A 13,416-nucleotide genomic window follows, 5' to 3' on the forward strand; every position below is an offset into this window, starting at 1 on the left:
TTACTATTTGGTACCAAAATGTTCACCGCCTCTTAGGTATTGATCAACACCAATATGACTTCTCTATAACTTACGGTTCCCGAGATATGGCTCCTTAAATCCACCGAAATCGAAAATTTTTGGGCAAATATCTCCGGAATGGTAAGAGTGACGCAAAAAATTCCATCACTTTCTTAGCTAGTTTTTGACGCTGTATCGAATGAAGGGATCAAAATTGAAAAATTCGCAAATAACAGACAAACACAAACATAGAGAATTCCGTAACGAACTTTTTAAGTTCGTTGGAAAGTACAATATACTGTATGTATAATACATCAAACTGTCACAATAAGTACTAAGTCAAATTAATATAGGACAAATGTATACAGAGCAGAAGCGTATACATTTCATATATGTGCATACATGCTATACACTTTATAACTATAAACACTTACGTATCCATCTTCTTTAGTTTTCAATTTCAAATCTTCGGGCCTTGGTAACTTAGGTATTGCTCCAACTTTACTCTGTGCAAATGATTTTTCTGGTGATAACACCTTCACAACATTTGGATACAAAGCTGCACATAGAATTGCAGCTAATAGTTTCATATTATCTCCATTGGCATTTAGCTAAAATATACAATAGAATACACAATTTAGCTTACATAAAGTTCACATTTTATTTGGAACATTGCTGAAATTAATCTCCGAAATACTAATAATAAATTAAAAATACAATAAAACCGGTAAATATCACAGTAGGGCGAAACAAATGTGAGTATCGTACTTGACTTACCCTATCTGAAGCCGGACTAAATGTATTACTTTCTTCGATTAAGAAAAACATAGTTCTAAAATCTTTAGTAAGGATTTGGTTAAGTCATCCCATTTATGAAAAGTATTAGCTTAGTAAAAAAATAAATGTTGACTCAACTAAAATGTTTCTTTAAAGTTTCGTAAATATGGACGTTCTTTTACGTAAACAAGAATAATTAGCATTCATTTTTTCCTTTTATTATGTCAAAAATAATACAGGTATATGCGATTTCACTCTACACGTTTTCGCTATAATACATACTGTACTTTTGTATAATTTTACAGTTAAAGGATTTCATTGCAAGGATTGAAATTTTAGTTATTTTCTTCCTTTTAAACTCTACACCTATTCTTATGTTATGCAAAATCAATTGACTTTACGCGTTTTCGTGATACGTAATCATTCCTCGGAACGAATCAATCCCGTACTAAGGGAAGCAGCTGTATTATGGAATACTTTGTAGAATGTTAATTACATCGAACAAAAGCAGTAAGCATATTAGAAGTAACATATTTCCAGTAACGTTGATTAAATCTTGTTGTTTAACTACCTGATAACATAAGATGTTAAAAAGTTTCTACAAGAAATATTATACATTTAAATTTTTAAAAATCTGTGTACAAAATTTAAATAAGAGTGTAATAAACCCTTAGATTAAATTTGGAAAACATACCCCCGTTAAGCAAAGTTATATGTAGCACATTTTATGTGGTACATTATAAGAATGTGGTCACAAAGATTCCTCAATTTTTTATTTGGGCATTTCGCTAGAAACCTTTTTCCAAAACAACTAACCTTTGGGCCAGTGACTGCAAGTATATGATCACCTCCTGTGCGCATACGACGGCGCATATCTTGAAGATCCACCTCTTTTGGTACGAATCCAATACTCGATAGTAATTCTACATACTGTTGTTTTATTTCAGCTAGTGACTGCAGAGTCCTGATTGAAAGACAATTTTCTTCTGCATAAATCTTTCCAGCATGATAACTTGATTCACAGGCTTTTAACCAACTCTGAAGAGAAAAGAAAAAATTGAAACAAAACAAACTAAAACCAATAAATTGCTTAACTGTGTTATGAATATGGAATAAACTGAACATAATTCTTCCATTTTGATTCGTATATCCAATGCTAGACTGTTCTGCAAACGATGGCACATACATACTAGTTGTGCAATATACGCCACAAAAGAAAGAGGAGAAAGAAAAAAGTAAAAACCTTCCACACTGGATTCTTACCTAATACCATCCCAGCCTGCATTTCCAACAGACATTAACGAGTCTTGCTTATCCTATATTCATCCCTCAAATGAAGTGCTTCCTCGACTCGCCATAAAATAGCTTACCAAAGCTCTCTTCACTCGTTCTTGCTCTGTGAGGACTGGTTCCTTGAAAGACCTCATATATTCAACAAGGAAATGTCACAAAGATGTAAAATATTTCCTCTTCGATACCAGTTCGACCATCCAATACCCCATCACGATGACAACATACACTTTGCGTCATTCCGGTCGCTGCGATTCTTCTCACCTACAAGCTTAAATACACCCACTGTCCAGACTTTCATACTAGCTAAACTCGAACTGTTTTTCCGATTCGCATCAACAATAGCCAATAATCCTGTAGAACTCAAATTCCCTATCTACCTGTCCCAAAACATGGAACCCATCACAGTAGTACATTTGACAATACCTTCCATATATATATCCTCAAAATCCTTCCAAAATCAAATAAACACTTAAATTTCAATATATCATGAACAATATTACCATGTTTCTATTTACAAATTAATAAACATTATAAATATACGAGAAATGAGGCTAGTTAACTTTTTTTTTTTTTTTGTATTAACTTCAAATTGCATTGTTGTTAATTGTGCCTGTTAATAGATATATAACCAAGTGAGTTTTACACAATCAATTGAGAAATTCACTTTGGATAAATAGTTTGTACAGAATTGGCAACATCAATTATTTTCCACTTTTTGAATAGACGGATTGAGGTCAAATGCTAGATATGAGGAATGCATGTAGATCTCCACTGAAAAGACGTAATGTGAATCATGGGGGACACGCCGCCATGTTGGAATTAGCGCAAGAAGAATATACGGGAAAGGGTAATGTGATATATATGGCTCTTGACGCACACTGTCTATCGCAATCAATACTGGCCAATACAGTTTGAGACCTCTGTTTAATTGAAACTGTTATGGAACTTAAGAATGATTGTGTGATTGATACAAAAATGAAGACAACAGTAGGCACATTTGAAAATCGATAAAGATGGACAACCGGGCTCGTCACAGTTGTCTCCAGTATTGAAATTCAAGCAGTAGTCGCCAGGTGTCATGAATGCGCCAGTTGCTGTTTGCAAATATCCAGTTTTATAGAAATCAAATCTAATCATAGCTTGGAACCTTGATGGTGTAAACTGGAAGTGGGTGTGCGATTGCAAGTTAATGAAGTTGTCCAGTTGCCATATTTTGAAGTCACATGACAGAAAAACGATGTCTGTTATATATTCTACGAAATTCTTATACGGACGGAAGAAGAACACATCCAACGGTTATATGAGTGACGTGCAACCACCAGGAATAAGGAGTCGGGTAAGTTCAACATTGTCCGGTTTCTGCACCCTCTTTATCTTTATTGGTTCTTTATGAATCAACGAGCACCAGCAGTTTTGTCTGCTCTATGGAAGGCCAGAAAACGTCAGTCATGAACTCTTTTCACGTTGTCCTTGGTCATATTTGCACTTTTGCCAGCATATGAACGAATATTGGGTAGATCGGGACGTTTGTTGGCTGGAAAGTGGCCTCATTCACGTTCGTGGTTGTTCCTCATTCACGTCACCTTTACGATAGTATTGCTACATTGCCATAGCATCAAACGCCTCCTGTTACAAAGGTCTCGAACTGTATTGGCCACTATTGATTTCATTAGACGGTGTGCGTCAAGAGCCATGTGTCACATGACCCATTTCCTGTATATTCTTCTTGCGCTAATTCCAACATGGCGGCTTTTCAGATGTTTCCCATGATTCATATTAGGCCTATTCAGTGGAGCTCTACATGCATTCCTCATATTCAACATTTGACCTTAATCCCTCTATTCGTTTCAAAATTAACATGGCATTTCTAGATATTTTCTACGTTCTATCTTCGCACTTTGCCCTTACTTATCTCCCACCATGTATATGGTCTGCCACTAAACACCCTCTTTTCCTCTGTTTCTTTTGATGCTGAATCCAGTGCTAGCAATCATTTTCAGAAATTGAATTCACTAAATCGGAAATGTTTCCTTGTGAGTAAAGTATTTAAAATTAAGTTAAATAATTTTGTAGGACACAAATGATTATGAAATGTCAAACTCGTTACTGTTTTTTTTTTTTCCTTTCTTTCTTTCTTTCTTTAAGATTTGTACTTCACATCAGAATTTAAAAAATACCTTCAAAGTTAAAAAGCACTACAGACCCAGAGGGGAGGATTGATTTTGCAGGGGAGGATTACAAAACAAGTTTCGGCGTCAATGTCGCTGTGACTTTCCTCTTGTAGAATAATGGAGGCACCACTGATTTAAACTATAAATAAATCAGTCAAGTTTTTACTTGTAATTTTTACCATTGCTAATTATGCAGTCTTTCGCAACTATATCTCACCTTGCTTGTGACTACGGCATCATCTGCGCTATTATTCAATGAACTAAAAATCATCAAAACATATTCGTAACACAATGTCACAGATAAGGTTGAGCTCTTTGGCAATCTTGGGCATTACAAGAGAAGAGAGTCGCCATGTTGATATCGACAAATTAGTCAGCGAATTCTCTCTCCCAATATGACAGCCGGTTTGGATTGCTATAAGCAGAATCCATCTTTTCTTCATGCATGAGTTGTTAACATTCTATGTGTTAATTTATTTTGGAAGAAACTGCTTCTGCATTTTTTATATAATATGAGCAAGCGGTGATTAATTAAAATGGAACTTCCAAAGTAAAATAAAACGTTTTATCTATGTTATAAAGTTGAAAGTCACCATGTTTGTGACTCAATCTCTTGAACCATCCGATCAATCTCGATCAGATTTTCAACATAGATGAGGTTCAGGTCTAGGATGGTTTTTCACATTTTATTTTGATGGTGCAACGCAGGGGAAGGGGAAGATATATTTTTAAAAAAAAATGAAAAAGAAAGTGACTGTCTTAGGGACTTAACTCTTGAAACCACCCGACCGATCTCAATCAAATTTTCAACATAGATGAGGTTCGAGCCTGGGAAGTTTTTTTTTTTTTTTTTTTTTTTTTTTTTAATCATTTTACTTTGACGGTAGAACTGAGAAAAGGGAAAGGGGGAGACATTTAAAAATGATAGAAAATGACCGATATTGGTATCGAATCTATAGTTTTCGGGGTCGCTGAGAGGAACAATGACACTTCCGATGCTATTTAAATCCAAATTCAGTCCCGCAACTTGGGGGAGGGGGAGGGAGAAGATATATAAAAATGATCGAAAGTTATCAATATTAGAGTCGAATCCATAGTTTTATGGGTCGCTGAGATGAACAGATACTTCCGGTCCCGTTTAAACCCAAATTCAGCGCTGCAACTTGAGGGAGGAAGAGAGAGAAAAATAATCGAAAATGACGGATATCAGAGAGCGCTTCAATAATAGTAAAAAAGTGACTGACTAACGGAACATATTGCTAATTTTTATTCAACCCAGCGATGCGGGTAATTGACGCTAGTATTGTATAAATTTTACATGCCTTTATGAATGTGAAAAAAGGGAGATCTCTTCTGACATATTAGTGGGATAAAGCGAAGGAGACATGCATGGTTAGTTACGTTATTTGACTCAGGTAAGTCGATAATAGTACAGGAGAGCAAAGGAACATTTTTTAAAAAAAGACAAAAATGCATGATATAAACAAAAGATAGAAAAACAAAAATGTATATGAGAAATAACTCGAATAAGTCAGAGAAATTAAGACTATTTCCGTGTTCTGAATGTCCTTCCTTGGCCACCTGGTGTCAAAACATGCTTAAAACGAGCAGGCACAACAGCTTAATTACCAACAGCACGAGAGATTGTTCCTTCATCGTTGATCTCACTATTGTTATCAATTATTATTTCCTTTAGCCTAAAGGGGCATAATTGTGCGACGAAAAACTTAAATAAATACGTGTGCTTAAATTTTTAATAAATTTAGTTCCTTCTGTAAAGAATTCCTGAGGTTATGAGCATAGCCCTCTAAATGGTTCTGAACATTTAACACGGAAAGCAGTTTTTGGAGTCTTGGTTAAATCTGAATTTCCTCGAATACTCAAAAGTTCTGAAATTTTTTAACGTCCCACGGTTATGCCGGTTAGGCTAAAGAAGACGGTGATAATGAGAAATGAGTGAAATGGTGGAATGAAGAAAGTGGGAGGAAACGGAGGAACCCCGGGAAAACCCACGAGCACGGTGTTTGTCCACCACAAAGTCCACACGGCGTGAGCTGGGATCCAACCAGGGACCTTCAAGCACCGGAGGTGAACGTTCTACCACTGAGCCACCGCGCTCCCCCTCAAAAGTTCTGTTAATGGAATTTAAACAGATGACAATTCGATGATATATATGTAAACAGGTGAGAAACAATGAAAATGTAAGTTACGGTTTTCTCTTGTTGCACCGACTGATTACATACAAGCATTATTATGAAGCAACATAACCCAACCTGGAAGGAATGCATGGGATTAGATGACAGAATGGAGAATTTATTTTTATTTATTTTTCTTTGGGAAGGGAAGAAGTAACAGATATAACTCATACGTACCCGTGATTGTAGTTACTGTCTGTAGCCATGAGCTATTCTAAAGCCGGATCTTTATTATTCTGTGCAACGTCTTTTATGATCACTGGCTTTGTGTTAATATTTGATCGAACTTAAAGGCATACATCCTATACTTATAAGCTTAAGTTGTTCACAATAAATATATTTCGTGACGAATGAAAATTTCCGACGAGATGAAATCAATATATAAGATACTATAGTTGTTTATTTACAGACACAGTTTAAGATTTCCAAATCGCAATGCATTAAGAATAGAATTTCAATCTACTGCAATATAAACCACATTTTAAAATGCATACCAAACATTATTACGTAACCCGTAAATTTTATTGTATATTTTACAAATCAAAATTCGTTTAAGTGTATCTATTTATCACAGGTACAAAACTAAGTATATAAGTTCTATATTACAAGGAAGTTAAAATTGCCTTATAAGCCATACAAAACTAAATATGTAAGTTCTATATTACAAGGAAGTTAGAATTACCTTATAAGCCTTTAGAACTGTTAACTGGTCGCTATTGCAAGTTGAAAATTCCAACCTCTTACTATCGGACTGATCTTTCTTCCCAAACGTTGAAACAAATGGAGATTTGAAGCTGAGACATGCGGCCATTGTTAATGCTGAATCCAAACAACAAAAAATTACCCCAAATAACATCAGCTTTCCAATCCTACAAAAAAAGAGTAAAAATATAAACAAAAGCAGCAATCATTTTAAGTAAACTCAAACAGTATTTACTTTTGTTCCTTCGAATTATTAGAGGATTTTTTTTTTAAATATATATATTAACGTCGAATTTTCGGAGAAAAGCTGTCAGTATTGTCAAGACTAACAAGTAGACCTCACCACTTCACCGTTACGTTAGCAAAAGGAAACAACTATCCTAGAGTAGGGATGGATATAAGATATTGCAAAAAAAAATTTAGCTGTTAATGAGCACTAAAAATATGGGAAAACGAAATAGAAACATGAATGTGGGAAAGCCATGTACAATATAATTTGATAGTTGCAAGTCCGATATTTTTTCGAAATAAATGGAGGAACAATAGTTATGACTTCAACTATGTAAATCGAGTTAGGAGGGATGTTTTTGTGACATTCCGGATCATGGCCGCCATCTTGAAATCCGCCATATTGGATCGACTTCAATATTTTTAAATGGAAAGAGGGCCACGTGATGTATCAAACAACAATGATTTTTTCCACCCAATCTCATTCACTAATTAGTTTGTCTATATCTAGGACGGTTCACAACTTGCAGTTCTTTGAATGTTGAAAAATTCGTTGTTTGTAGCAGGTAACAGATAACTATAGTGACAATGAACACAACTCCAGAGATAGCATTCTTACAGGACAATATTACTACACTGCAAGAAATGCAAGTCCTCACCATTCATAAAATGGTCAAAACAGAATTTTGCAGAGCACCATGAGCACCTAATAAAAAATGAAGCGTCACAAATATCACCCAAGTTATTGCCGGGAATATTGAAAGCGCACTTCTTCGGCACCTCGAACCATTCGATCGGATCAATATATATCCTGATTTACAAAATGCATACTGAATCATTCCTGTTAAGCGAGGAGACTGAAATTGATTGTACACAAGGGAATGCAGAGTGACAATAGTATCTCTGTCATGCAGTTTTGAATGGAAATGTTCGTCTTTATTGCATAATCACATATGGTACCTCAATAGGTTTTGTATTGTCTAAAAAAATACATCCAAAGGTCAATTGTACCGATGGTACCTTTTGGAATTTGTCGCACTTCCACTGATTTCCAAGGTGGAGCTGTTGTACGTCGCACCTCTTCATTATTAAATGATGCCCAGCTATACACCACAAGTAAATTCCTGCTACCTGCATTCGGCCAATAGCAACTCTCATACCATTCTCGCAGTTCATGTAATCCCATTTTACCAGATGTTGATGTTGTCACATATATATTGCCAAGTTTCTGCACTAACCTATTAAATCCAGTCTGTAATGTTACAGGCACTATTCCGTTCTTTTCCTGGAGAACAATGAACAGCTTACCAACTAACTTTAAATTAATTAAAGGCATGATTGTGTAGGAATGTGTCATAGCATTTACATTTATTCCAAGGGCCTCAATTTTCCTTTTGTCTTTTATATCCAAAGTTCTCGGGCGATGCATTTCAAATTGAAAACCACTTTGGTCACCATTACAGACATATTTAAACTCAAAATTGGGCAACGTCTGTTTGACGCTGTGAACGTAGTCTTTAGCAGTCTGCATTAGATGTGGCTAGCGCTCATCGTGAAGTCTTGTTTTAAAGGTTGTCACTTTCCGTAGCCCGATATTATAATGTCGTTTGAAGTGCAGTAGCCAGGCCTCCGAGTCTTTAAACTGTTCATACCCAATATTACGTGCAACGTGGCATGCCATTTCCTGAAGATCACTATCTGATACCGTTTGCAAAAGTACTTCACGTGCGTGCATAAACTGCACGTACAATGTCTCTCGTAAAAGGGAACTCTTGTTTTCGCGAGTTAGTTTTTTATTTTTTGTCTTAACAACACGTTCTCTTTTTACCGTGGTTTGGATGTTGTGTCATGTAGTTAATAATTTGTTTCGTCTTCTCAACCGAAAGTGAAGTGCTTTTCTTGCGTTTCGCTGGTGATGGAAGTGATGCGTCTGACGTACATTGTTGGACACTTGGTGTTTTGTCGGCATCTTCAGAATCTGTTGTGTGATTACCTCCTTCCGCTTCCACATCAGCTTCTTGATGGTTTATCTCATGATGTGCCTCTTCTAGAACATCCAGAGAGGATTCTATTTCCAATTCCAGTTTTTCATCCGCAAGGAATTCAATTATATAATCTGCGATTGCTCTTTCCTGTTCTGATATATTTGTTGTTTTGTGCTTGAACCGTAATGTCTGTAACTGCTGCCAGACGTACAAGGCAATGTTTGCCTTATTTAACGCCATATCGTGTCGTTTTTTAGTCTATATTTGTTGCCTGCACACACTCTCCCTAACACACACACGCACGCACCTCACAGAATTACAGACACAATCCAATAAACGAAATAACTATTCCTCAAACAATTCCGAGTTCACGGGTAGAACTGACAGTGAGCATAAATATTTCCTGCACTTGTCTCTTTACAAAAGTTTCTCGCTGTAAAATGGTACACGATGCACGTAAGTTCCTACCTTATACCGTAGCTACTACGACCAGGAATGCCATTGGCAGCCAATATTTCTATTATCTTCATCGTGCTGCCGCTACGCTTATAGTTCAGTTTGAATACAAACGCACATACGAAGTGGAGAGGTCAGAACCACTTTATGAATGCTGAGGAATTGGATTTGTTGCAGTGCAGTAATTTTGTTCTGTAAGAATGCTGTCTCTGGAGCTATGTTCATTGCCACTGTAGTTATGTTATCTGCTACAAACAACGAATTTTTCAACATTCAAAGAACTATAAGTTGTAAATCGTTCTAGATATGGACAAACTAATTAGTGTATGAGATTGGGTGGATAAAATCATTATTGTTTGATACCTCACATGGCCCTCTTTCCATTTGGAAAAGTTGACGTCGATCGAATATGGCGGATTTCAAGATGGCGGCCATGATCCGGAATGTCGTGTCATAAGTCATAAAACATTCCTCTTAACTCGATTTACATAGCTGACGTAATAACTACTGTTCCTCTATCTATTTCGAAAAAATGTCGGTCTCGCAACTATCAAATTATATTGTACATGGCTTTCCCACATTCATGTTTCTATTTCGTTTCCCCATATTTCTAGTGCTCATTACCAGCTAAAATTTTTGTCAATATCTGATATTCAACCCTACTCTAGAACAGTAGTTGTTTCCTTTTGCTAACACAACGGCGAAGTGGAGGTCTACTTGTAAGGTAAAGAAAGTTATTTAGTAAAGATTGTTTTATATATATATATATATATATATATATATATATATATATATATATATATATAAGAAAATATTTGAAAGAAAGATACATTTTGTACAGTCCATAGCAAAAAACCTGCGACATGGGCATGTAAGTTTATTGTAAAACTACGCCTAAAAACCCGGGCAATCAACATAACTTTTCCTTCGATTATTTAAAGGAAATGTTTTCTTCGGCGTCCTTCCCTGCACACTTATTTTGGAGCAAGAGTCTTCGTTGTTTCACAATAAACTTACATGCTCATGCTGCAGGTTTTTTGCTGCCGATTGTACATACTTTATCTGATTTTAGAATTCATGTTGACGATTTCACGAAACCCGTCGACAATTATTCAGTGTTCCCCTCTATCTGCTGACTAGGAAGTATGCCTTTGGTACACGCGGTCCCAGGTTTGATTCTCAGTGGGAGAGCACAAAAATTTAATTTCATAATTATTCACTTCTATTAATCACCTGTCTACTTTAGACTACAGGCCATACCCGTGGAAAGTTAAATTAAAATTTTATTTCATTAAATTTCCCTAGACAATCGCATCTAAATAACTTTTCACATCATCAAAGCAGAGTTAAAGTTTTTTCACGTTCCTCAAACCAGCGGGTTTAACAAAATTTATGTAAAGTCGTTAGGTACAGTTCTTCCCTTCATGTCCCAAGAGACTCTTTCTAAATAAGTTTCGTCAAACTTAAATTCAAGTTCAATCGCTTTCTTGAACTTAAAGTTGGAAAATTTTTACAAAAATTGTAACTAAAACTAGCCCCCAAAATTAATTTTCCAAAAATCTCTCCAAAGTGATCTAAACAAAGTTAGCCGAAGTACCTTCTCGCATGAGATATCTGCACGCTAATATTATCTGCGAGATTCATCTGTACCTAGTTCTTCCTAACGATCTTCCGATTGGGTTTGAAACCATTCCTACTTTCTTCCATTCTGGTTACATAACGTGCTTATCTGAGCTTGCTAGACTTAATGACCCTACCAATGTTCGGTAAATAATGTAAATTATGCAGCTTCTCGATATGAAGTTTTTGCTATTTTCCATTCTGTCCCTCTTGGATTCAAATATTCGCCTTAGTATTTTATTCAAAGTGACTGACCATGTTCCGCACCCATACAGCACAAAATGCATAATTATCGTTCTATATATTTTAAACGATATTCATATGCTGTATATCAAAAATAGTTACTACATACAAATTTCATGGCTGTATGCCTAGCGCTTGTTTTTTGATTTGATTTGATTTGAGTTGAGTTTAGCGTTCCTTTCAGCAGCATCCCTATATGAGACATGGACCTACAACTTAACGTGGAATCTGAACCACATGAGCTCCCATCCGGGTCTCTTAGGTTAGCGCTTGGAAAGGAATATGTAATGATAGTAGGAAACTTTTTATACCCTTTTTCAATGGTATTTCTTAAAACTCTCTGTACTTATAGTGTAGAACAGTGGCGTACATATAATCTCACCAAGAAGGAGAGGCGTTCCAGCAATCAAGCCCGAAACTACCTCCTTGCATACACCACTGGTGGAATTATTTGAAACATGTCTACGCAATTTCAATTTCACTGGCTGAACGGTTTTCGAATACTGATGAACATAGAGAAAACATTTACTCTTCCTTACATTTTTTTAAAAACAGTCATATGTGTTAAGTTTCACAATACTTTAACTCAGAGGCGGCCGGTGGATTGTAGTTTCGGGTGTTGCAGTACGAACGATCGGAGACAGATGATACAAAGTGGACTAATCAGCATAACTTTAGATGCAAATGCTATGTGACATGTTAAATTAAATAAAATTCTGTTTTTAAAAAATTAAAATGTAGAACATTTTATCCGATTAATCACCTTATTTAATTAGTAAGTTCATTCTTCTCTCTTTGATTGGAGCAAATCTACCTAATACATGTTGGCTGAACTCCAGTATTCTTATTGTCAGGTCTTTTTGGATGGAAAGCATAAGAAACGGTGATAATCTTTCTTGGAATATTATTCAATTCCTTGAAGGTGTCAATTCCTTTTGATGTGAAATAAATAAATAAATAAATAAATAAATAAAAAACTTGTCTTCTTTTGCTGACGCTAGACGTACAGTTAATATTAATTTCAGAAGCTTTGTAGATTTACTAAATAATTTTTCTAGATTATTGCGAACAATTCATTCTAGCAAACTCAGTCCCTGACAGCGATCCGAATTCCTCTCCAGCGCTGACTGAAGAGAGTTCGTAGCAGAGATTAGTGTTATAAAAAATGTACATTGAACACACTTTATGCATAATTTATCTAGGAAAATTTAAAATAAATTTTGGAAATGTATCTAGTGCATACAACATTACTGCCGTAAGATGTCCTGTAAATTAAAACGTTTTTTTTTTTTTTTTTTTTTTTTCGAACACTCTCCTGAGTTGCACTTGGCTTGTTTTGTCTAAGCCTTAATTGCAAGTTTCCTCAGTTTGAAAGCTGGGCAAGTTTTTTGTAAATTATTTACAGAAGTCATGGTATAAAATTCATTCAGAATTTGTAGGTTATTTACAGAATTAAAGCACACACAATAAAATTAAATCTAACAACTAATAACCAAAACAGCTCATAAAAAAGAGGTACTGGTATATGAATTCCGAATGTCACATATTCATACATAGGGCTGCCAACTGGCCGGTTTTTCACCTGCTTGGCCGGAAAAATTGCTGTTATTTTGATTAAAGCCGGTGACGGGTACAAACTTCTCACCATCTCCTTTATGAACGGTTTTTTTCAAATTTGTATCTCGTTCGAAGCAATTTCATCCAGTTCGAACTCTTCGAAGTGTAGACATTGAAAAAGTAACTGTC

The 13,416-nt window shown here is 35.7% G+C and overlaps 1 protein-coding gene across 1 annotated transcript in view; it reads right to left on the bottom strand.

The window, feature by feature from the left end:
* LOC145695123 (putative ATP-dependent RNA helicase DHX57) overlaps positions 1-13,416 on the bottom strand; it is a 121,195-nt gene that overhangs the window by 22,057 nt on the left and 85,722 nt on the right. Inside the window, exons 14-16 of the mRNA XM_081772045.1 lie at positions 7,119-7,305; positions 1,594-1,815; positions 435-611 (exon numbers count right to left, since the gene is read on the bottom strand). Coding sequence (XP_081628171.1) covers positions 435-611; positions 1,594-1,815; positions 7,119-7,305 — 586 coding nt within the window. The remainder of the gene's footprint in view (positions 1-434; positions 612-1,593; positions 1,816-7,118; positions 7,306-13,416) is intronic.

This window comes from Thermobia domestica, chromosome 9, assembly GCF_964235325.1.
Source record: "Thermobia domestica chromosome 9, izTheDome1.hap1.1, whole genome shotgun sequence".
Taxonomy (NCBI): Eukaryota; Metazoa; Arthropoda; class Insecta; order Zygentoma; family Lepismatidae; genus Thermobia; species Thermobia domestica.